General features: G+C 34.1%; 1 protein-coding gene across 1 annotated transcript in view; it reads left to right on the top strand.

The window, feature by feature from the left end:
* Positions 1-26476, top strand: part of PCLO (piccolo presynaptic cytomatrix protein) — a 304144-nt gene that overhangs the window by 186224 nt on the left and 91444 nt on the right. The window contains exon 6 of the mRNA XM_054564343.1: positions 6-2020. Coding sequence (XP_054420318.1) covers positions 6-2020 — 2015 coding nt within the window. The remainder of the gene's footprint in view (positions 1-5; positions 2021-26476) is intronic.

The following is a 26476-nucleotide window of genomic DNA, read 5'->3' on the forward strand; positions in this document are numbered from 1 at the left end:
TTCAGGTGAGGTAATGGATTATTCAAGCAAGACTACAGGTCCGTATCCAGAAACACGACAAGTCATTTCAGGAGTTGGGATTAGTACCCCGCAGTATTCCACAGCAAGAATGACCCCACCTCCAGGACCCCAGTATGGTGTGGGAAGTGTTTTGAGGTCAACTAACGGCATTGTCTATTCTTCAGTGGCAACTCCAATCCCCTCCACATTTGCTATCACCACACAACCTGGTTCCATTTTCAGCACCACTGTGAGGGATCTGTCTGGTGTGCACACAACTGATGCAGCGACTTCATTATCCACCCTGCACCAGAGCCAGCCAATGCCTAGATCATATTTCTTAACAACAGGTGCATCTGAAACAGACATTGTAGTAACTGGTATTGATATCAATGCCAGTCTGCAAACTATTACTATGGAAACTCTTACTGCTGAGACAATAGACTCAGTTCCCACTTTAACCACAGCATCTGAAGTGTTTTCTGATGTGGTGGGAGATGAAAGTGCTATTTTAATTGTCCCTGAAGAAGATAAACAACAGCAGCAACTAGACCTGGAGCGTGAGCTCTTGGAACTGGAGAAAATTAAGCAACAGCGTTTTGCTGAGGAGTTGGAGTGGGAACGTCAAGAAATTCAAAGGTTCCGGGAACAAGAAAAGATCATGGTTCAGAAAAAGCTGGAGGAACTGCAGTCTATGAAGCAGCACCTTCTCTATCAGCAGGAAGAAGAACGTCAAGCCCAGTTCATGATGAGGCAGGAGACGTTAGCTCAGCAGCAGTTACAGCTGGAGCAGATCCAGCAGCTGCAGCAACAGCTTCACCAGCAGTTAGAGGAGCAAAAAATTCGCCAGATCTACCAGTATAACTATGATCCTTCTGGAACTGCTTCTCCACAAACCACAACAGAGCAGGCAATGTTGGAAGGTCAGTATGCTGCCCCAGAAGGCAGTCAGTTTTGGGCAGCTGAAGATGCAACCACTACCGCCTCAGCCGTTGTGGCAATTGAAATACCACAAAGCCAAGGATGGTACACGGTTCAGTCTGATGGTGTTACTCAGTACATTGCCCCACCTGGCATCCTGAGTACAGTTTCAGAAATACCTTTAACAGACGTTGTTGTAAAAGATGAAAAACAACCCAAAAAGAGAAGTTCTGGAGCTAAAGCCCGTGGACAGTATGATGAGGTAGGGGAAAATATGGCAGAAGATCCCCGCTGTTTTAAAAAGATAGTAGACAGTGGTGTTCAAACTGACGATGAAGACGCGGCAGATCGGAGTTACACGAGTAGGAGAAGGAAAACTAAAAAGAGCGTTGACACAAGTGTCCAGACTGATGATGAAGATCAGGATGAATGGGATATGCCCACTAGATCAAGGAGAAAAGCCCGTGTGGCAAAGTATGCTGACAGCACTGCAGAGGCTGAGAAGACCAAACCCCTTTCCAAAGTCTCCAGCATAGCAGTTCAAACAGTGGCAGAGATATCTGTGCAAACTGAACCGGTTGGAACCATACGAACACCTTCGATACGGGCACGCGTGGATGCCAAGGTAGAAATAATTAAACACATTTCAGCACCTGAAAAGACTTACAAAGGGGGCAGTTTAGGATGTCAAACAGAAGCAGATTCAGACACACAGAGTCCTCAATATCTGAGTGCCACATCTCCACCCAAAGACAAGAAACGCCCAACACCTTTAGAGATTGGTTATTCATCTCACCTTCGGGCAGATTCCACACTACAGCTGGCTCCTTCCCCACCCAAATCTCCAAAAGTCCTTTATTCACCCATCTCACCACTTTCACCAGGCAAAGCCTTAGAATCAGCCTTTGTACCTTATGAAAAACCCCTCCCTGATGATGTAAGTCCACAGAAAGTACTGCATCCAGATATGGCTAAAGTTCCCCCAGCGAGTCCTAAGACAGCCAAGATGATGCAGCGGTCCATGTCTGACCCCAAGCCTCTGAGTCCAACAGCAGATGAAAGTTCCAGGGCTCCTTTTCAGTATACCGAGGGCTACACGGTAAGAGTGATTCTTTTCAGTTAGAAGACAATGGATGAGTTGATGTTAACCATGTCTTTGCAGACTTTAGGAAGCAATAAAGCTCCTGGTACCTAGGAACCTAATACTAGATTTCAGTGAGTATTATTTCACTAGTAATTTGGGGAAGGAATAGAAATGTATACATTCCCACAAAAAGAAATACTATTTTGTGAGGCAAGATGAGAAAGAAGTTTATTATTTTACAACTTACTGAGATCGAAAGTTTTGTTCTAATTTGAATCTCCCAGATGTTTATTGTAGACTGCTATTTCAATGAATATAATTAATATTCATATCCAATGACAGCATAAACATTGCATATAAACACGGCAAAGATGACCATAAATTTAGACTCATGGATACTGGAATTCTTAGTGGGAAGGTTTTTGGAGATGATCTAATTGGTCTCTTCTTCCTCCAGCTGAAATGTCTTTATAAAACGGCTTAGGGTATTTGCTGCTCAAAAGAGAACAAGGTGGGGGGAGGCAGAGACAAATGTATTTAAAAAGTAAATAAATTAAAAAAAAAAACATTTCTGAGGCAGGCAGGTGAATGTGTCATATAATCTTCATAGTTCATCCATGCTTCTTTTGATTCTGACAACTGTCTTAATCTAACCTCAGGTAAGCATTAGGCCTGGTGCTTATAGAAGCAAAAAAAAAATATGTTTATTTGAATAATAAAAATTAATATTAGTTATTTAGTAACATATATGTATGCATCAAAGGGAAAAGAACATAAGTAGATATGTGGAACACATTTATGAAGAGCTCTATAGCTAATAATGTTAATAATGAGGCATAATAGTAAATATATCCTATTTAAAATCTAATATATATTCCTTTAGAAGGTTATTATTAAATATAATTGCTCAATTTAAAAGATTCCTTTAATGCACTGGTTTCTGAACTCTAGGTCTTTAAATCCTGAAACTTCTAAATTAAGTTTTTCTGAAATACTGCTATATTTCCCCTGACCTATAAACAAGGTGGAACAAAAGTAGGTTTATAGTTGTGAATATGCAAAACATGGTGTTTATTTCTGTATTATTATTTATTAACTATTTTATTATTTTCCACACAAACAAGTATAAGCCTACTTTTGCCCCACCCTCTGTATTAAACGTTGGCTGTCAACTGAAAAATATGCCATTACATATTTATACATACATAGAAATATAAATAGACATATAAATAAATTACAAATTCATGTTTAAGTTTTCTAGTTTTATAGTGGCATTTTTTTACTATGTACTTTCTCAAACAGTACATCCTAAATGTAAAACTGTTTTCATATGGAGGACAGAAGTCATAACTTTTAAGCCAAGGAACTACTGGTACATTGAGATTTCACTCAATTTGCAGATAATTACTTTATGTGTAACTTTGTTTCTGGAATTAAATCTGTTGTAAGATGTTATTGTAACTCAGTTATAAAATATAGGTATTTTTAGAGCTGTGGCCTGTAAGTTCACCTGTAAAAGTTACTCGGAAAACTGGGTAAATGTGTTTTCTAATAGGATCTGAAAATAATGTTCAAGGCTTCTGTCATTAGAAAGAATAGGTTTTCCAGTTCATGTATTGATCATTTACTTAATATGTAGCCCAGTATTCTTAATTCAAATCAACTTAGTTAAGGAAGAGATTCAAGTTTCCTCCCAGTATTCGCTTTGGACTTGGAAATATGAAACAACAGCTACAATGGGTTGTATTGTATCAGTAATATTAACTATTAAATCATAAAAGAAGTTGAGTAGAATTACTAAATACTAACCTGACACTGAAAAATTCTAGGTGTATTGAGCCTTGGAACATAATTCAATAGCTCATTTTTCTAATTGGTCAAACTCAGCACATGCTTTAATGTGGAAAAATTGTATACAAATTCAAAGATACCATTTTACTGCACATATGCAAGGCAGGCCATTTTATATACAGGCAAAGTTTTTAGCACTTTAGATACTTTGATTCTAGAATGTGAATTTTACAATCCTTTTCTTTGTAAATTTCTAGTCATACTTTGAGTCTCTTTTAAACTAAGTTAATGTTTTAAATTATAAGCCTGGTTTATTAAGTATAAGATGTACTGAAAAGAATAATCTTTTAAGTGATATTCACAGTGATATCAGCTTAAGAAGTCTAGCTCAGTAGTGTACATATTGTCAATTTTCTCAGACCAATGAAGCTGAAAAAATTACACCATTCAGTTAGAATTGAGACAACACAGTAACATATAATACAGCGTGAAAGATAAGTTTTATACTATATGAGACTCTGTGGTAAGATCTCCTCTTCCTGGAAGTGTCAGGAAGATGAATATGAGATTTCTGTTGGACCATGAAGAGAAAAATGATGATCATTCTAAATAGAGGGAACAAAATGTGTGAAAGTTCAGATTGGTGAGGAGATTGTAAAGCAAAGAGGAGGAGAAAGATGTTTACTGTAAATGAAACTGGAAATTTACAAAGGAGCGGGTTGCAGGGGATCTAATTTGCTTTAGAGTTCAGATTTACTTCCCTTGGCTGCAGAGAGCCTAGATCGAAGTCTAGATCAAACCATCATTTTTTAATTTACACTGTGCACTAGCCCTTGGACTCCCTCTACTCTTTACTTTCTTACAGTCAGTTCTCTCAACTGCATCTAGGGTGATTTTCTGAAATATACATCAGGTTAGATCATACATTCTAAAGCTTAAACACTGAGAGATTTTTATCAAAGTCAGAATATATATCAGAAATTTCTTAACAAGGACTCACGTGATCTGGTCTCTGCCTGTCTCACAACCTCATTTTGTCATTTAAAGCATTTGCTTCCCCTCACAGCCCCCCACACCTTCTCCTCTGCACCAGTGACTGACCTTGCCCTTTTTTCCTTCATTGGATGTGCCAACCTCATCCTCACCTGGGACCCATGTCTGGATTTCTCTGTCCCCAGATCTTTGCTTGGCTAACTCTGGTGTACAGGTTTCTGCTTAAATTTCACTCCCACAGAGAGGCTGTCTTTACTTCATTCTTTAAATGAGTCAACCTATCACCATGGATCCCTGTATTTATATATTTCTCATTTGTATATATTACTTATTAATCAAATATCTTTCATGAGGCAGAACACAACATCTACAACAGTGGGAATTTTGCTTTGTTTGCTGCTATAGTTCCAAGTGCCTAGAACAAAGTAGGCCCTCAGCATTTATTGAAAAAATGTGTTAAAGGAACCAGTAGAGATATAGAGGCAATGGTATAAAGCACTCACCTTTTAGTTTCCACAATCTAGACCCATCCTAGCCAGTCTTGTTGATAATCTAATATCTCCTTTGCTTAAAATGTCAATTCTACTTTATTGTTATGTAGACATCTGAAACACTGAACACTAGTTGAAGTATATTTAGCTATTAGTCCAGCCACCTTACAAATTAGGAACAAAGTCCAAAATAGGCTGTTGACTTTATCATGGTTCCTTTTTTTTCTTGTCTCATGGTCTTTTTTTATTGCTTATTCTATTACAGTTGTCCCAATTTTTTTCCTTTTGCTCCCCTCCACCAAGGCCACCCCTCTCTCTCACAGTCAGTCCCCTCTCCATTGTTCCTGTCCGTGAATCATTCATGCATATTCTTTGGCTAATCCCTTCCCCTTCCTTCCACTCTTCCCCCTTCTCGCTCCTGTCTTACAGCTATCTGTTCCATGGTTCCATGTCTCCAGTTCTATTTTCCTTCTTAGTTTATTTTGTTCATTAGATTCCAGTTATAAGTGAAGTCTTAAGGTATTTGTCTTTCACTGACTGGCTTATTCCACTCAGCATAATAGTCTCCAGTTACATCCATGCTGTCGCAAAAGGTAGGACTTCTTTCTTTCTGATCCATAGTATTCCATTGTGTAAATGTACCACAGTTTTTTAATCCATTCATCTGCTGATGGGCACTTAAGCTGTTTCCAATACTTGGCTATTGTAAATAGCGCTGCTATGATCATAAGGGTGCATAAGTCCTTTAGAATTGGCGTTTCAGGATTCTTAGGGTATATTCCCAGCAGCAGAATGGCTGGGTCAAAAGGCAGTTCTATTTTTAGCTTTTTGACAAAATTCCAAACTGTTTTCCACAGTGGCTGCACCAGTCTGCATTCCCACCAACAGTTTCCTAGGGTTCTCTTTTCTCCACATCCTCGCCAGGTCTTGTTGTTTCTGCATTTATTAATGATGGTCACTCTGACAGGTGTGAGGTGATACCTCATTGTGGTTTTAATTTGCTGATGGCTAGTGATATTGAGAATTTTTTCATATGTCTCTTGGATATCTGAATGTCCTCCTTGGAGAAGTGTCTTTAAGTTCCTTTGCCTATTTTTTAATTGGGTTGTTTGTCTTCCTGATGTTGAATCCTATGAGTTCTTCCTATATTTTGGAGATTAAACCCTCATCTGATGTATCATTGGCAAAAATGTTCTCCCATACTGTCCGTTTCTTTTTCATTTTGATGATGGTTTCTTTGGCCGTGCAGAAGCTTTTTAATTTGATGTAGTTCCATTTCTTTATTTTTTCCTTTATATCTCTCACCCTAGGAGATATACCGGCAATAATATTGCTATGTGGGATGTCTGAAATTTTACTGCTTATGTTTTCCAGTATCACTTTTATGGTATCATGATTTATATTTCAGTCCTTTATCCATTTTAAGTTTATTCTGGTATATGATGTAAGTTGGTGGTCTAATTTCATTTTTTTTTTTGGCATGTACCAGTCCAGTTCTCCCAACACCATTATTGAAGAGACTGTTTTTACTCCATTGTATGCTCGTACCCCCTTTGTCGAATATTAAATGACAATAGAGACATGGGGTTATTTCTGGGCTGTCTGTTCTGTTCCATTGTTCTATGTGTCTGTTCTTCTGCCAGTACCAGACTGTCTTGATTACAGTGGCCTTGTAATATAGTTTGATATCAGATATTGTGATCCCTCCAACTTTGTTCTTTCTCAGGATGGCTGAGGCTATTCGAGGTCTCTTTTTGTTCCATATAACTTTTTGGAATATTCTAGATCTGTAAAATATACCATTGATATTTTAATGGAAATTGTATTGAATCTATAGATAGCTTTGTGTAGTATAGACATTTTCATGATGTTAATTCTTCCAATTCATGGACACAGTATATGCTTCTTCCATTTATTTGTATCTTCCTCAATGTTATTTCTTCAGTGTTCTACAGTTTTCCGAGGTTTTACATCCATGGTTAAATGTATTCCTAGGTAATTTATTTTTCTTGTGACTATAGTAAAAGGGATTTTTTTCCTTAGTTTCTTTTTGTGATAATTTATTGTTGATGTACAAGAATGCCATCAATTTCTGAATATTGATTTTGTATCCTGCTACTTTGCCAAATTCACTTACTAGGTCAAGTATTTTTTTTTGGTGGAAAATAGAGGGTTTTCTATGTACTCTATCATGTCATCTGTGAATAATGAGTTTTGCTTCCTCCTTTCCAGTTTGGATACCTTTTCATTATTTTTCATGTTTAATTGCTGTGGCTAGATCTTCCAGTACTATGTTCAATAAGAGTGATGAAAGCAGGCACCCTTGTCTTGTTCCTAAACTTAAAGGAAATGTTTTTAGTTTTTGCCTCTTGAGTGTGATGTTGGTAGTAGGTTTCTTGTATATGGCCTTTATTATGTTGAGGTATGCTTCCTCTATTCCCACTTTGCTGAGTGTTTTTATCATAAATGGGTGTTGTATTTTATCAAGTGATTTTTCAGCATCTATTGATACAATATTATGGTTCCTTAACAAACCAAAAACTCAGCCAGAATTCAAACATTAGACTCTGCACTTTACAGTTTTTGTCCTTTATCTGTCTCTTCTGACAGTTACTTAACATTTTTAATATTTTTCTTACTAATTCAATACCATGCTTGGTGTCTTTTTATCTTGTCACTTTTTCTGCTCTTTCTGAAGTTTTAATTTCAGTCCCTATTAATTAGGTTTAGTCATTTTAGATTTTGTTCTTGTTTGCATTCACTCATTATCTCAATCATTCATTGCTCTTTTTCAGATACTCTGGTAAACTCTAAAAATATAGGATGAACCAGAGAGGCAGTGATTGTGCCTAGTTTCTTACCGTTGGGATCATTTTGTTCTTCTTGCCCACATATTGTATTCGTTTGCTAAGGCTCTCATAACAAAGTACCACAGGCTTGGTGGCTCAAGCAAGAGAAGTGTGTTGTCTTAATTGTAGAGACTAGATGTCCAAAATCTAGGTGTCGGCTGGTTTGATTCATTCTGAGAGCTGTTACGGGGCTCTCCCCTAGCTTCTGCTGGCCTCTAGCATTCTTTGTCTTGTAGTTCATGGTCTCCCTGTGTCTCTTCATGTTTTCTTCCCTCTCTGTGTTTCTCTCTGTTAAATTTTCTCTTAAAAGGAAAAGAGTCCTGTCAATCAGGTACTACACTAATGACCTTGATTTAACTTGATTACCTCTGTAAATAACCTAAATAGTTTCACATTCTGGGGTACTAGGGATTAGGACTACAACATATTTTTGGGGGAGGGCAGGGATTTGGAGGCACAATTCAAACCATAACACATATGAAAGCACTATACTGCATTTTTTGTTTGTTCACAGACAAACGTGGACTGTTTTTTAGTTTGTTCTAGGTCCTCTTTCCCTACACACTTTTTTTTTTCCTTTTCACTTCATCACTATCTTGCAAGCTTTTTTGGAGAGCTTTAATTATTATTTTTTCATTGTGGGTAAAATATCTCTCCCTTCCTGGAGTTTCAAAACATATGTCTTAATTGTGCAATTTGGAGCATCAGAGATTTAAACTTCATTCCATTCTCACTCTATAGGAATTCAACTATGGTTGAATTCAGGTTGCATAAGATCCTTTAACTTTAATGTGGTTTAACCATCATAGACTTTGATCACATCTCTGACACAGAAATGCCAAGACAAGAGCACATATTGTCCAGTTACTGTTTCACTGGCATTAGAGTTCTTGCTACTTGCTAAGGCATCTTACACATTCAATTAATTAAAATTAGCACTAATTAACATAAAATCATAAAATAGTAGACATAGTAGGAATCACTGGAGCTGGGAGTTATCTGAGATCATTTTATTTGGTTATGTAATTTTCCCTAATGTCTGTAAGAGGTGAGCTCTTTCCCTTTTACAGACTCCTTCACTCTGAAATCAAACTCAGCCCCAAAACCAAATTCTATTGTTTGACAGTATTTATATAACTGAAGAGTTTTGTCTTGTGGCCCACTTTCTTTTACAAATACAAATTTTTAGTTCTTAGTAAAGATGGAAAAATTACCACCTTTTTTCTTAAATCTGTTAGTTTGCTCCCCAGGAAGATTCCCAAGAGGTACAACTAAAACAAAGTCAGAGTTTATTCCTTCCCATGGAGTTAAGCCTGCTCCTTAGGTATGGCTTGATAATAATTTGTTTTCATCGTGATTTAGGAAAAGCACAGGAAGAAGTATGGTTTCAATTGAAAGGTAGTATGTAAACAGGGCTTTTCTATTTTTATCAATAGAGCTCTTTTTCAACTAAGATGTTCTGTGGAAGCCAAAAAATTAAAAATGGGTGGAAACTGATGTAATGATTGCATGAAGTAACATAACCTTCTCATCACTAAGCCTGGCAGTTGTAACCAGTAGTCATTTCCCTTTCCTCAGGTTGATACTTGGCAGTATTTGTATTTCCTCAACAGAAATGTGCCAACTGTCATTAAAGAGCTTTACTCTTTGGCTTGGGAGAAATAATGTTTAAATCTCATAGTGACTGTGTGCCTTTCATATTCTGTAGAGTATATAATGCCACTTCTCTAGAAGTTTCAGATTTCTTTTCTCTGTAACCATACTCTTTTGGGTCATGAGGCCTTCCTTTATTAACTAGTTGAAAACCACCTACCTTTTCAACACTTTGTGCTTATGCCTTCTTGATTTATCTCCATATCACATATCATCATCAAAAATACTGTTTGTTCCTTTATGGTTTTATTTATTGTCTTTCTTGCCCCACCAGAATTAATAGGTGAGGACTTTTGTTGAGTGTGTTCACTGCTGTATCCCCAGTTGCTAGAAAGGTACCTTATTCATAGTAGGTTCTCTATAACAATAAATTAACTTGACAAATTAGTGAGTGAATGGACCTCTTTATCCATCAAAGTGCTTTCAGTTTGAGGGAATTCACCAATTTTCACTCCCACCTAAAACAAAATAAAAAAACAAAGCAAACAAACAAAATCTTATTCATCCCCCCACTGCATTTTTGTGTAGTGTTATGTTACAATTTTTCCTTTTTTTCCTCCTCTCTGTTTTTCTTCCATTTGCTGAGTGGATGACACTGTACTTTCTCAAATTTATTTCAGTCCAGTATTTTTGCATCTCTTTGTGGATTATCTCTAGTACCACATCTACAAAATTTTCATAAATCAGAGAATCAAATGTATTTCCTATGCCTTTTGTCTTTCTTCTACACAATGAAACTGATTACATCATTGACCTCAGATGATCAATGACTACAAGAAGGAAGGTTAATAATATAGCATGTTCTTTACAAAATCTGGGGAGAAGGTGGCATTATCCATTGGGAGAAATAACAGTCTGAATTCAAAGCATTTGTTTGGAGCTGGAAGGGGTTCAAATCATTCTAAGGTTTCTCTGTCTCTGTTTTATATATAAAATATATATATATATATATATATATTTTAAGACACATATATTACACTATTATAAAACACTATATTAGATATATAGTACATATACTATATATAAAATTATCAAAAAAGGCTTATACTTCATAAATAGCACATGTTTTGTCAGTGATGATGCACACCACTGTTATACTAAAATAAGCTACATTTAAAATGTTATCACTTCTACAAGGTCTTAAAAATACATAGGTTGTTAAGTGTAAAAACTGATTTTTCCTCCCCTAATACTTATTGTACAAGCTTAGAGCTTTTTGAATAATAGGCAAACTCCTTATTAAAATTATTTTATTGTAGAGTTAAGCCAAGATCTATTGCTAAGCAGATGGTATTCATGAAGTGTTTTTACAAGAATATGTTTTGCTTCACTGATTGCTGTTTTGATAGCTATTTTTAAGATTTTTGGAACCATTTAATGGCTATTTCTGAGTAATTTCCATAACCAAAACAGAGAAGTTTTATTTCTGTCTATTTTATTTCTGTCAGAATGTACAGATTTAAGAACTAGTGATTCTGATGGCCAAGTGTGATTTGAAGAATAATATTTATCAGGTGTTGTTTTTCATTACTCTCTTTGAAAAGCAATGTTAAGAAATCAGTCTGTTAAAACTGACTTTGATGAGAACACCTGTTTCATAATGATAGTATTTATGCATATCAGAAAGATTATTCATATATTAAAGATTGGCTGTGTAAAGTCTCATTCTTTCTATAGTTCTTACCTTTTCCATGACTAATACAGTTTTCTCATGATATTTTTTCTTTATGATTAAAATCTTGCATTTTAAAATTCAGCTGTTTTCTTTTTTATTGAATTGATTGAGGTGACATTGGCTGTTTTAAAATTGAAAGAAAATATTTTAAAGTGACTTTCAAAATAATGGCAGTAAAATAATAATTTATGGTATTTAATTATTAGGGTATGAGGAAAATCAAAACAAAGGTACACATACATAAGTGTCATTGAATGAAAACCAGAAAATTTTAGAGCTGATCTAATCAATTTAATGCTCAGTAGTTAACATTGCTATTTCACTATAATTTATATCTAAGTATTAATTTTTTTAATTTAATTTTAATTTATTTTTTCAAATACATTTGTCTCTGCCTCCCCCCCACCACTTTCCCTTGCCTCTTCCCTCCTTCCCTCCCTCAGCTCTTCCCCTTTGGTTCTGTCCATGAGTCCTTGCTATATGTTCCTTGACTTTCCCCTTCCTTATATCTAAGTATTAATTTTAAAACAAAGCTTTAAAGACTGAAGTGGGAAAAATCAGATTATTTTTGTTATCCTTTCCAGGCATTACATACCAAAATATGCAAATGAGCATAATTATTAGAAACAGATTTATGTTCCTAATGTTTAGTGAAAGACCTCTGTGAAAATATAACACTAAATATTTTGGCATGTCAGTTTAACACAGGGAAGTTCTGAATTAACAGAGCATTGATTATTACTGACAGTTAAAAACAGAGACTGTTATTTAACACTGATTAGCTTCTTAAGTATTTTATCATAGTATTAGTTTCTTAGCAATTCACTATATTTTCTAATTAGAAAAATTGTACAGTTTGTAACTGACTCTACAATAAAGCCACACACCTTGTCTCCCAAATATATCTCCTCCCAACACATATACATGCACTTTTGTATATTTGTTTATATTTTTAAAAATCACTAATACTTTAGGATTCTCTATTCTGCTGCCTTAGCTTTTACTGAAAAAATTAGCAATCAACTAAAATGATAAGGATATAAAAATTTGTGAAAGTTTAAGGTATATTTAGCTATAAATTACATAGTGGCATTGCCACGTATTCCAGTAATTGCTTGACATTTTCCTATCATATTCAACATCAAAATATACATTTATTACAGGCATATATACATATACATACATACATAAACATACAAACATAATATATTTAATGCATTTGTAGCCTCGTATAACAAAATTTTTCACACTCAGTTGCTAGGTAGAGATCCAAACTAACTCTTTTGTAGGCTTTGTGTTTGTTTTATTCTGTATTTTAAAGATGAGGAACTTAAAGTCTAGGTCAGTGTTCTTTTCAACCGCTTACCTAGACATTTGAATCAATTGAGGCCCCACTATTTAACACTATTTTTGTAGTACTGTTCTGTATCTTGAATAATGTGCAGAGTTTGAAATAGGAGAGCAATAAAACAAGTGTGGTGAGTTAAACTGAGTCTTAAATGAACTGGCTAAATAAATTGAGGTAGTGTAGCCTGAAGCTATAAACAATGAAGGCACTTTTTACTTATTTTGTCTATTTTTATTTTAACAATAAAACCCCGTTAAAACAGTTGAAAAACTTAATGGTCTAATACAATATAAGAAAACATTAAGCTAGATTATTGAACTGCTATTTTAGTATTATTTGATTGAAAAGTTTTATGAGATGGCAAATAGAAACACAATTTTGTGAAGAACAATATATAACCCTCCTGAGGGAATAAAATATCAGTAAAAATAGATTTGAAGCTAAAAGTGATTACGCTTATCACTCCCACTCCTCTTTCTTCCTCCTCAAGGAAATGATTAAGTATCAGTGTATGAATACATACAAAAATTGTTTGGGCTATCTGATAAACTATTTCATCTACATGAATAAATTACTCCTATTAGGTTGGACTAAATATTAATATCTATTAGGTAGTATATTTTAGCATGATATGGACAAGGCAAGTCTTCATTGTTTTTTGTTTCATTTTCTTCTATTTTTTTTGGGGGGGGGGATGAAATTCAGCCCTAATTAGCAGATATCAGTATCTAGGCATGGTGGCTACTTGTATGTTTTAGTCATTTATTTCTTTGTACCTCTAGATAAAGTCACTGCTTAAAGTACTAATAAATGGTAGTCTTTGGTAGTTTTATAATATTTCATAAAAGACTTGACATCACAACATTGATTTTCCTTTTGACATGAATAAATGCACATGAATTTCTTAAGTGAATCATGGATATTAAAATGATAGAAATGTTTCTAACAAAAAGGCAATTGTAGTGTATTTTTTAAAAAGCTTTTTTGATGGTGGTTTCAACCAGTTGTTACCTTTATGCAGGAGCTGATGCCTACAAATATTCAAATTCACAGCCATCATTAAGCTCAGGTTTCATTAATTATCCAGTTGGAAAATCTTCATCACCCATCAAGTATACTTCTAATTTCATGAAATTGAATGTGTAGCATTGAGAATTGAAAAGAGAAGGTGATCTCTTAAATGACATTTCATAAAAGTACTGTCATACTTATATAAACCTATGAGCTTTATCTTTCCAAAGCCTGAGTAAAAATATTTCTTGCCACATTTTAATGCCATATTTTATCCATATTAATAGTATTGTCTTCTAAAGCACCAAATGGTATGGCAGTTTATGTGGAATAAGGGCCATGGTCAAGTACTTTACAAGAAAACTTAATTTGGGAGGTCTGTTTTACATAATTAGGGTTTATGAAGAAGAAATATTTTATTCACTGCATACATGATAAAAACAACTCTGAACTCTCAATGTCATGTTCCAAGTTTGTGTTCTAGACCAGAGTATAGTTAATAAGAGAGGAACAAAAACCCATATAGACCCCTATGATTTTTGTGATTAGGCATTTCAAGAATCTGAATGCAAAATAGCTTTATTATCTCAAGATAATTTAACAAAGACTTTGAACCACTATTGAAATGGTCATTACATTTCCCATGGCTTTTTTTAGGTAGTTATTAAATCATTCCTCAAACTGCTAAAGATCTGAGGCTTTAGAAAACACATCTATAGTAATCAATCATAATTCAAATATCTGTAGAATTAGAGATTTATATTTTATAACATTTGAAGTAAAGTTAAATTTGTTCAGATGGGAGACTGCCAATGAGAAAATATTTTATAGAAGCATTGGAGTAACTACAGGGTCTCCTTATGGATCAATAATTTGTTCTCAAAATCACAGGCAGGCAGTAATACAATACTCAGCATGCTGGGTTGTAAGAAATGACTGCTGAAAAGAAAAAGGGAAAATGCTTTATATTTTGATTTACACTTATATTTTAGGATAAGTTTTAATTCTTGGAAAAATTTATTAATTTTATTATGTCTACTTCTGATTGCCTACATGAAGCAATTTTTTTTTAACATTTTCTGGTAAAGGAGTGTAGTCACTATGTCATGGTAGGATATTAGAATGGTAAATGCTTTTCTGACCTTGAAGAAGGAGCGAGCATTAGAAAGTTGTTCATAGCATCAGTATCCTAGACCAGCAGCGCCACATAAAAGCTAACTGAGAAAATAGGCAGCGTCTGTGTTTATTCTCCAGTGAGCTGACCTGGTATTTCAATTCTTATGCTATTATGTTTTCATAGTCTTATGTTGTTAATGCTCTTAAATTACTTATTTCTCTTTATGTTTATGGGTGGGTCATCAAGCTGCCTTTCTGCCTAGCTAAGAGCATATAAGCAAAATACTTTTTCGTGCCCCAATAAATTTTTGAAATCTTAACTACAAAAGGAGTGATTTTAATCTCAGTCATAGTAACTTGACATTAGGAGATTGAAGGGAAGAGAAAAGGAAGTCATCTGTACCTTCAAGCATCTTCTTTTTTCCTAGAAAAATAATCAAGAATATAATGTTTAATGAAGCAACAAATGAGTTAAGAAGTATATCTGTATTCTTACATAGCAATGCACCTTTCAAATAAAAATGTGAAATTTAGAAACATATGTCCCTTCTGAGACCATTGTCATTTGCCTCAACTTATGTTTTATACCCTTGTCATTAGTAAATGTTTCACTTTACAATGCTTAAGTATTGAAATGTCATATTTCTTTAATACCTTAATGCAAATTATGCTTTGAAAGTAATGCCACAATAATTGTGAATGAAACATATTTCTTTGAGCACCTGTTTTCAGGGCCTTTAGGTATATACTTATGAGTGGAATTGCTGGATCATATGGTAATTCCCTAATTAGCTTTTTAAGGAATTGTCAAACATTTTTCCATAGCAGGCAAACCATTTCACATTCTTACCAGCAATGTTTGAGGTTTCCAATTTCTCCATATTCTTCCTTGCACTTGTTATTTTCCATTTTTTGTTATTATTACCATGTCAGTGGGTATAAATTTGTATCTCATCATTTGAATTTGCATTTCACTAACGACTAATAATATTGGGAATCTTTTCACGTGCTGCTTGACCATTTGCATTTATCATTGGGAGAAACAGCTACTGACGTTCTTTGCCCAGTTTTTAATTGGGCATTTATCTTTTTGTTGTTGAAGTTTAAGAATTCTTTATCTATTCTTGTTCCTAGACCATTATAAGATATATGATTTCAAAGTATTGCCCTCATTCTTTAAATTGTCTTTTCACCCTGTATACAATGGCCTTTGCTGTACAATTTTTTAAAAATTTTTATGGTTTATTTTTCTTTTGTTTCTTAATGCTTTTGGTGTCATATCTAACAATCCATTGCCAAATCCAAAGTTATAAAGATTTATCCCTATACTTTCTTCTGAGAATCGTATGAGTACCTTTTATTTAGGTAATTGATCTATTTTGAGTTAGTATTTGTATGGGTTTGAGGGAGGTATCCAAATTAACTTTTTTTTTTTTTTGCATCTGAATGTACAACATCATTTGTTGAAGAGACTATTTTTCCCTATTGGTGGTCTTGGCACCCTTGTTAAAAATTAGCCATAAATGTAAGGGTTTATTACTGCACTGTCAGTTTTATTCTGTTGATCTATTTATGTCCATTTGCCATTATCACACTGTTTTGATTACTGTAGCTTTGAAGTTGTTAAATAGGAAAGTGTGGGTCCTCAAACGTCGATTTTTTTTTTCAATGTTGCTTTGACTGTTTGGGGTTCTTTGAAATTACATAGAAACTTGATGATCAGTTTTTCTATTTCTGTGAAAGAAGGTCATTGAAATTTCCATGAGAATTGAACACCTGTAGATCACTTTGGGTGATATTGCTGTTTTTACCTTATGTTAAGTCTTCTAACCCATGAACACTTGATATCTCTCCATTTACTTAGCTCTTTTTTATTTTTAAGCAAAATTTTGTAGCATTGGTATAAAAGCCTTTCACCTCCTTGGTGAAATTATTCCTAGGTATTTTATTCTTTGAATACTGATATAAATGAAATTGTTTTCTTGATTTCCTTTTCAGATTGACCAATGTAGGAGTTTGGAATCACAGCTGACATTATTTTTGTTGGTGGTATTGTTGATCTGGTACACTGCAATTTTGCTCAATTAGTGTATTAGCTAAGTTTCTTTATGTAGTTATAGTATTTTCCATATGTAGGATCATGTCATCAGTGAATGAATTACTTTTTATCTTCATTTCCAATTTGGATGTCTTTTATTCGTTTTCCTTGCCTATTCTCTAACTAAAACTCTCAATGCAATGCAGAATAACAGTGGTGAAAGGAGACTTTTTTCCTTACTCTGCTCTCAGGGGAAAAACTCAGAATTTCGCCCTGAGGTCTTTCACGGTTAAGGATGATGTTAACTATGGATTTTTAATGAGTGCCCTTTATCATGCCATTGAAGTTCCCTTCTGTTCCTCATTTTTTTAAGTGTTACTACCATGAAAGGGTGTTGACTTTCTCTGCATCAGTTGAGGTACTCAGATTTTTTTCTTCATTCTATTCTAGTACTGTATTACATTGATTGATTTTAGTATTTAATATGTTAAATCACATTTATTATCTAGTATGTTAAATCTCATTGCTATTTCATTTGATTTACTAGTATTTTTTGAGGAATTTTGTATCTATCTTCATAAGTGATATTGGTCTATAGTTTACACTTTCATGGTATATTCTTTCACTTTAATATCAAGTTAGAATTCTCCTCATAAAATAAATTAGGAAGTGTACACTCCTCTGTTTTTAAGAAGGTTTCTGGAATGCTAGTGCTCATCCTTCTTTAAGTATTTGGTGGAATTAACCAGGGAAGTCTTCTGATCCTGAGCTTTTCTGATTATTGTTGGGAGGAATCACTATGTTGAACAGTGATTCAAACTCTTTACTTATTATAGATCTCTTCAAAAATTTTTAATTTTTAAAAAAATTTTGATTTAGTGATTTACCTATTTCTAGGAATTTGTCCACTTCAATTTTATCTAGGTTATTTATTTGTTATCATGAAAATTTTGTGTAGAATTCTCTTACAACACTTTTTGTTTATATAAGTTTGCTAGTAAACTCTCCTCTCATTTATGATTTTATTTATTTGTTTTCTATTTTTTTCCTAGTCTAAATAAAATTTTGTCAACTGTCGTGTTCTTTACAAATAACCAACTTTTGTTGTTATTGATTCTATTTTATATTCTCTATTTCATTTATTTTTCTAATTTTTCTTCTGTTCATTTGATCTTTTTCTTTGAGTTCCACAGATGTCATTAGGATGTTGATTTGAGAACTTTCTTCTTTTTAATGTATGCACTATAGCTCTAAACTTAATCCTGAGAACTGCTGTCATTTCATGCCATACTTTAGTATTTTGTATTTTTATTTTCATTCTTTTTAAAGTGTTTTCTCATTTCCCTTGTCATTTCTTTTCTGGTCCATTGGCTGTTCAAACATGTATTGTTTGATTTTCACATACTTGTGAATTTTTCAGTTTTCCTTTATATATTGATTTCTATCTTCATTCCACTGTAGTCAGAGATTATACTTTATATGATTTCAGTTTTTTAAAAATTTGTTGATTTTTTTTATTGTGGCCTAACATATAGTATACCTGGAAAATATTCCAAGTGCACTTGAGAAAAATGTGTATTCTGCAGTTGATGGGGAGAGTGTTCTATAAATGTTTATTAATCCTCATAGATTTATTGTTTTTTAAGCCCTCTAGTTTCTAGCTTACCAGACTATTGTTGTATCTGAGCTGGAGTATGGGGAATTGTAAGACAGTAAGCAACAACACCACAGTGCTTTCTTACTGAGTTACAGTAGTCTCTTTCTGTATTAAACATTCCCCTCTTCGCTTCAAGCTTTGTTTACTTGTTTGTTTGATTTTACTAAATTCTAGAGTTCCAAAAAGATGGATTCTGTCTGGGTTTTTCTCCCAGCTTAATAGCTTATTTTGTGAAAGGATTAATTCTTGGGATTTCCCACTTTGTCTTTTCCATGATGTCACTCCAATCATGGCATAGAACTTTAATTTATAATTTGTTCTATTCCACTTTTGGCATATAAGTAATAAAAATAATTGATAGCTTACCCATTTCATTTTTAGCTTTACATAAAAAAGTAGTTACCTAACTTTATTAAGCTTTTCTGTTTATAGATATGGATTATTCTTTAACATTAAAAAATATTGCAGATTCTATGAAAAGCACTTTTTCTTGTTTTTTTTTGTTTTGTAGAAGGCAAATAAGTTTTATATAATCCCATTTGATCTCTACAACAACAGGAACTATAATAAAACAACTGTTATCTACTGAGTATTTCATATCCAAGCAATTTACTAAATACTTGAAACAACTAAGCACATTTTATCTTATAGGAAACCAATGAAGTATAGGGAGTTACTGTCCAAATCTTATATTCTTTTCAGTATACTCAGCATCTTTTTGGTGATTTGACAGAATGGCCTTGCCTAATGAATCATTATTAGATCAGATGGTGAAGTTTTTATAGTTTTGGAAAAGCATTTAGTTTATAAATTTCTGAACTTCTAGTACAATACATAACTTCCATTGAGTTTTCATATGCATATTTGGTAATATTAAGTGTGTTATATGCTATGCATTGGCTCTAACTCCTGGTGACTGATGTCTACTACATCCTGTCCTCAACAGCCTTGCTCAGTACCTTAGACTCATGCCTGCAGCTTCTTCTGTGGAGTCCATCCATCTCATACTTGGCCTGCCCCTATTCCTGCTGCATTCTATTTTTTTTTCCAGCATTGTTTTCCTTTCAAAGAACCCTGCCTTCTCAGGATATGCCCACAGTAGGACAGCTTCAATTTTGTCATTTTGCCATCAGCAATGTTTTGGGCTTAATTTGTTCTAGGACCAACTTGTTTGTCTTTCTGGTGGTCCAGGGTATCTACAGAGCTCTCCTCCAGCACCATGCTTCAAATGAATTATTATTTTGGTTCCTATAAGTCTTTTTCACTGCCCAGCTTTTGCATTTGTAGATAGTAACTGAAAATATTAGGGCAAAGATGATCTTAATCTTGGTCTCTAAAGACACAGCTTTGCTCTTTGTGATCTTTTCTCATTTTTTCATTACTCGCTTCCGAGTTGGCCTTCTCTTGCTTTCTTGGCCGCAGTCTCCTTTTGAGTTGATGAGTGAGCCAAGGTAAGCAAACTTTTTAACAATTTCAGTGTTCTCATTACCTGTGATAAAGCTGTGTATTTCTTCTGTGGTCAGGATTTTTGTGTTATTGATGTTCAAATGCAGTGTTGCTTTGACACTTCCTTCTTTCTCTTTCACCAGAAGTCATTTCCAATCATGGCTGCTTTCTGCCAGTAAGATGGTATCATTAGCGTATCTCCAATATGAAGCTATTTGTACTACCAATTTTTACTTCTTCCCCTGAACCTACCACAGTTTTTCGTATGACAAGTTCTGCATACAGGTTAAACCAATAGGGAGATAAAATGCACCCTTGTCTGATACCTTTGCCTATAGGAAACCTTTCTGTCCTTTATGTTCTGTCCTGACAGTGTCTTCCTGTCCACAATGCAGGTTGCGCATCAAGACAGGTAATGTGTAGGCATACCCATTTCTTTCAGAGCAACCCATACACTGCTTTTTATGATCTACACAGTCCAAGGCTTTACTGTAGCCTATAAAACTTAGACTAACCTTCTTCTGAAATTTTTTGAAGAATCCAGTATGAATGTTCTCAGTTATGTCTCAAGTGCCTCTTCTTTTTCTAAGCCCAGCTTGAACATCCACATTTCTTGCTCCATTTAGGATTGATAACTTAGTTGTGTCACCTGAGCATCACTTTACTTGCATGGAAAATTAAAGGAATGGTCCTATAGTTATTGCACTGCTTGGCATATCCCTCTCTTTTCTTTTTCTTGAAAACTGTGATGTATATTGGACATTTCCAGTTTGTAGGCCATTGTATTGTTTTTCATATTTGTTGACATATTCTTGTTAGGATTTTGACAGATTCCATCTCCGTGGCTGGAAATCACTCTGGTGGTATCTCACATACCCCTGGTGATTTATTTCTCACCAGTAATTTCAGGGAAGCTTTACTTCTTTTCTAGAATTACAAATCGTTGTCATAGAAATCTTATTCTGTACATATTTTGTCTCTTTTGTATTTTCAGTACACTGGTCCCACCTTTATTTTCTCCAGGTCAGATAATGTGCTTCCTTGTGGGTGTTTAGTGTTCCAAATTTAGATTTAAATTTCCTATTATTTCTTGAGTCTTATGGTAGTAATCTCTTTGGGGTTTTTTTTTTGTTTGTTTGTTGTTATTTTATGTCTCTTTGATTATTGTTAATAGTTCTCTTTTTCTCTACGTAATACTTGTTGAAAAACTATGTTCAGGATTCTAACCCTGCTTTTGTCACCTTTTTTGCCTCTTCCTGGTCTTCAACAAGTTTCAGTGTTTCTTCTGTCATCCCTCTCAGTTTTTCTCTTCTTATTACTTCTGACATTGTCTTTTCACATTCTTCCCTAATAATATTTCTAGTTTCAGTCCACAGTTCTTCTGGGTTTTGGTCAATTGATTATAATGGTGCAAATCTATTTTGTTATTTGGACTTTAAATTCATCAGGAATGTTATTTACAATATATTTTCACCCTGTGATTCTTTTAGAGCTCTGATGTTTGATAGTAACAGTTCATATTCAACACTACTACAACCTGCTCCTGGTTTTGTTTTGGCAGAGAGAACGCAACTTTTCCATCTCCGGCTTCAGATTACATAGTCTATTTGATTTTTCTATTGGCTATCTGGTAAGGGTCATGTATACAGTCATCTGCTCAGTTGTCTGAGGCATGTGTTTGTGATGGACAAATCTGACATCATAGAAATCCACAAGCTGATCTCCTGCTTCATTTATGACCCCTAGTCCAAATTTTCCAATGACATTTGATTCTGCTTTATTTTCTACTTTTGCATTCCATTCACCTATAGTTATTAGCATGTCTGGTTTTAGTGTGTGATCCACATCTTCTTTAATACTTACATAAAAGCTTTTAATTTCATTTTCACCCTCTAGTTAGAGCATAAACTTGAATGATGATTATATTAATGGGTTTCTCTAGAACTCACATTGATATTATTTGGTCAGACCTTACATTATAGCCCCTGACTGTCTAAGTTTTAGAGCCACTCTGTTTCTAATAAAGAATTATTGATGTTGTTTTCAAGAAATGCACAGTATAATAACAGTTAACCATTTATATTAATATCTACTATTTGTTGTGTGCTTGCCACATATACATACACATATATATGTATGTGTATGTATATGTGTGTATGTATATCTGTGTATACACACATATATGTTTATATGTATGCCACCAGAGGAAAACCAGGGAGACAGAAATAGATATAAATCTAGAGATTTTGAATTTTTTGTATGCAATAAATAAATTTTTCCAGACATATTTTAGAGTAGTTGCAGGCTTCAACACTATCATACTGTAGAATAGAAAAGCTAGCTGAAATCTCACATTACTGCATTTTTACATGAGAACGTATACTTGTCAAGTATTTCATAATTTAAAAAAGCAATCATTATGTTCAATACTGTAGAAAAGTCAGTGAGTGTATTAGTTATATACTGCCGTATAATAAATTACTTAAAATTTATTTAAAAAAATAAAAATAGAAAGGAAACAAAACAAATCTGAGGATGTTTGCTTTTCTCTCCAAAAATACATTCGCATCAACAGTGCAATCCAGCCTATTTTCTCTATAAGCATAACTATCATGTGATTTCACTTGTCATATCACAGATTGAAATCTCACCATAAAAGGCTTGGCAGGTTTTGAGTTGCTAATACATCTGTGGGGATGATGAGCTAATACCTAGTTCTCTATTTCTTCATCTCATTAAAGCTAATCTCTAGTGACCATTACTTCTGAATGCTCTTCTGAGGAGATTTGTGATGAAATATGAATATTCCTCTTGAATTCTAGATCTGTGTCTGGTCATTGAATAAAGCAGTTGCAAGTCTGAAAACAAAAGCCACACATATTATGGCCATTATGCTGAGATACATCAAAGGGCCATATGAACAGCATATACTTTGTTCCATTCATTGGAATATAGTCATCTGATTTAATGCTAGGAAAGCAAAAGAAGAGGAAAGAAAGGGAGGGAAGGGGGAAGGAGAAATACATACGGTATATACATACATACAAAAAATGTTCATCTTAGAAATCTTTTAGGACTTTGTAAAATACTTTAGGCAGATTTTAGGAAAGTAAATTAATCTCTGGGACATTCCAGAAATTACAAGGCAGTAAGTGCTGCACAGACCGATATCTGTAATGCTTCTATTTAGTGAGGTAGAAACTAGTTTTCTGCTTGGCTGCTCAGCCCAAGAGCAATGACTTTCAGCAAGAAAACAAAACAAACTGGGACACAAGGTACATTTAGGAAAGCTTAATGATTGCTGATGAAATATTGAGTGCTGTTTTGACAATATTATTTGGAGAATATTTTGTCTATTCTTCTAGGCTTTGGGACATAACTTGTGCGTGACTTTTAAATATCATTTGTTACTTTCTTTTTATGCTCCTATTAATAGGGTCCTGTGATTGAATTTCTCACTTTTTCTTGTTACTAGAATATTATTAAAATGAGAGAAAAGCTACTTTTAAAAAGCTATTTTTGTTACATACACAAATGGTAAATTCTCTCCCATGGCAATAGAAAGTCAAGATTGTTTATTGGTAAAAGTGTCTATAATTGTTTAAAATAATTCAGTGATATTCTCATAGCAATGATGATAGTTTATTTACAGTTTTGATGCATAAAAATAGTTATTACACTATTCTACAGCACTCTAGTTGAAGAACTTCTATGGCTTTATTTTGTATATACCAGGCAGTGTGCTATTGCAGTTCCTAATGGATTTTATATGTTTTGTTAATCTTTAAAGTACTTTTCCATGAGTTGTATAATTTAGGACTTTACTTTTGCATAGGTCACTCTTCTGTTTTATCTTTCTTTTATCTCTTGAAGCAGTAGAAATTCTTGAGCTGTTACACTAAACATTTTTTCTGTCTTAGCTCTGTGTGGGGGTAAGGGTGGGATGGTATTAAATAATGGGCCTATTTGGGGACCATGTTATTAATGATAGAGTGCATAGAATATAATGCTGAATATTTTTACATGCAACTTCTATTCTGTCTTAAAATTGGAAACTGTTGATATTAAGGTGGAGAGAGATCCCTTGAAGGTGAATTAATGTTTACATTGACATTTCATAGTAAAACTCTTCTTCCAGTCAACTTACAAGAAAGGATATATAAAGGCATATTTTTCAACTTGCAGCCTTATGTTTTCCTTACAGCTTTATTATCATCCTTCACCTTAACTTCCCAAAATTAAAGAAATATGCTACCTTATGTTCATATATTTTAAAGAGTTATCTTAGTTGAAGGAGAAAAATTCTAGACATGCTCCTATCTTCCTAATACTTAAAGGGCATAGCTCTTTATAGCTGATATTTACACCCTAATAAGAATAAATGGCCAGGTATACAACAGAGTAAATAGAGTCAGAGAGCAGGATGTTATGGATGAATATTATGCTTCTTATCAAGACAAAGGCTTACTGTCATCTACACAGTAAATAATGCTCTGGATGAAAGTTCAGATAGGGTTGGACAAACCCCAAAAGCAATTTCTACTCAACATTAAAAATATTTTTTTCACTGAGCTATTAAATAAATGCTTTTTTTTGTTGTTACTGTTCTCATTCTTTTTTCTTATTAGTTTTAAGATGCCAAGAATCTTCTTGATTTTAAAACTAAGTTTAGCTCTCCAACTAATCTCCCTTAGTTATTCTGGTGTTTAGTTCCTTAAATTAAATAATTGTCCTGTCCTCTTAAGGTTGTAATTTCTTTTTAATAACACCATTGATTCTCCTTTGAAATTAGAGTAACTGGCAGTCTTTAACAAAGAACTATCATTTTCATCATTTTTTCAGTCAGACTAGCAATTCTTATCTCCTGATTTTTTCTTAGTTATTGCAGCTATAGAAAATTTCCCAAGATTTTTATGAGGTTAGACTAGAAAAATTAATTTTCTAAACTCAATGAACTACTTTTCAGTTATAGGCATCTGTTTTATTTCTCCCTATTCTCTAATAAAACTGTATTTTTCAAAACCTGGTAGAATATCTTTTGAATATAGTTTATGTTAATTCTTACACTAGGTAAGAATTATCCTATTTAATAAAGGGGTTAATTATAGGATCATAAATTATAAGGCAAAAATCCAACATTTCAACTTTATTTGCTCAGATTGTCACGCAATCTGGAATGTCTCTTTTTCTTTCACCGTTTATCCCAAGAGTTATCTTTTTCAAGGCACCAATTAAGTCCAAGTTCCTCTAAGAAGGAACTCATACTAAGTTCCTTCTTAGTTTTGAAAACTAAGTTCCTATGAGTTTTCTGCTCATACTAAGGCACTCTGATATACAAATACTAGCATTCTCATAATCAACAGATGATGATTAAATTAAATAACAGTAAATCAACTATTTCTTCCTGAGGATATCATCTTGAATATACTCCTACATCACTGGTTCTCAGCTAGTGACTTCTATGCCTCCCCTCCCCTAGAGGTTTTGATAAGTTGTTGTGGCATTTGATTTACATGAGTAGAGGAGGATGTGCTCATGACATCTAGTCAGTAGAAGCCAGAGTAACCACTAAACACCCTGCAGTGCACAAAACAGCCACCACCACCCTAACAGAATTATTTGGTCAAGAATGTCATTAGTGTCAAGGTTGAGAAACGTGACCAGATTGCTTACACTGATGCTGGACCATGAATAGCCATGGTGTGCATGGGGTTCTGACAAATTATATAACCACTTTTCATTCTTATGGCCAACTCTGTCACAGGACCATGTAAAGTTTTGCTGAAGCCTTACAGATTGTATCTATTGTTTCTATGAAATCCACATGCTTTATTATCATTGAAGGAACTTAAATTGCACTGTCACAATTTTCTCTTTGACCAAGCCACACTGTTTGCTACTCAGTACACTGCATTATAGGTCATTGCCAAGGATTGCACATTTATATATGCTCTCATTCTACTCATTGAATTCTGAGCAATTCACTTGATTCAGAACCTTTAAAACTAATCACAGTAATTTCTTATTTTACCTTTTCATTTTCCTAAAGTATTTATTTATTTTTTTATTTATTCAAATACAGTTGTCTCCATTCTCCCGCCACCACTTTCCCCTGCCCCACCCACCCCACCTCCCACCCTCAATCATTCCCCCTTTGACTTTGTCCATGGGTCCTTTATACATGTTCCTTGACTTGATCCTACCCCTTCTTTTCCCCATTACACCCTTCTCTCCTCCCCTCTCATTTTGGTTTCTTTTTTCTTCCAGTGTTGCTGGTTATATTTTCCTTGCTTGTTTGTTTTGTTGATTGGCTTCCACTTATAGGTGAGATCATATGGTAACAGATATGTGCACCCATTTAAAGGATACCTTCAGTATTTTTAGTTGTGTGCATCCACACTAG

This window comes from Pteronotus mesoamericanus, unplaced genomic scaffold (genome assembly GCF_021234165.1).
Source record: "Pteronotus mesoamericanus isolate MK-2021 breed Mesoamerican mustached bat unplaced genomic scaffold, CSHL_Meso_final scaffold_85, whole genome shotgun sequence".
Taxonomy (NCBI): domain Eukaryota; kingdom Metazoa; phylum Chordata; class Mammalia; order Chiroptera; family Mormoopidae; genus Pteronotus; species Pteronotus mesoamericanus.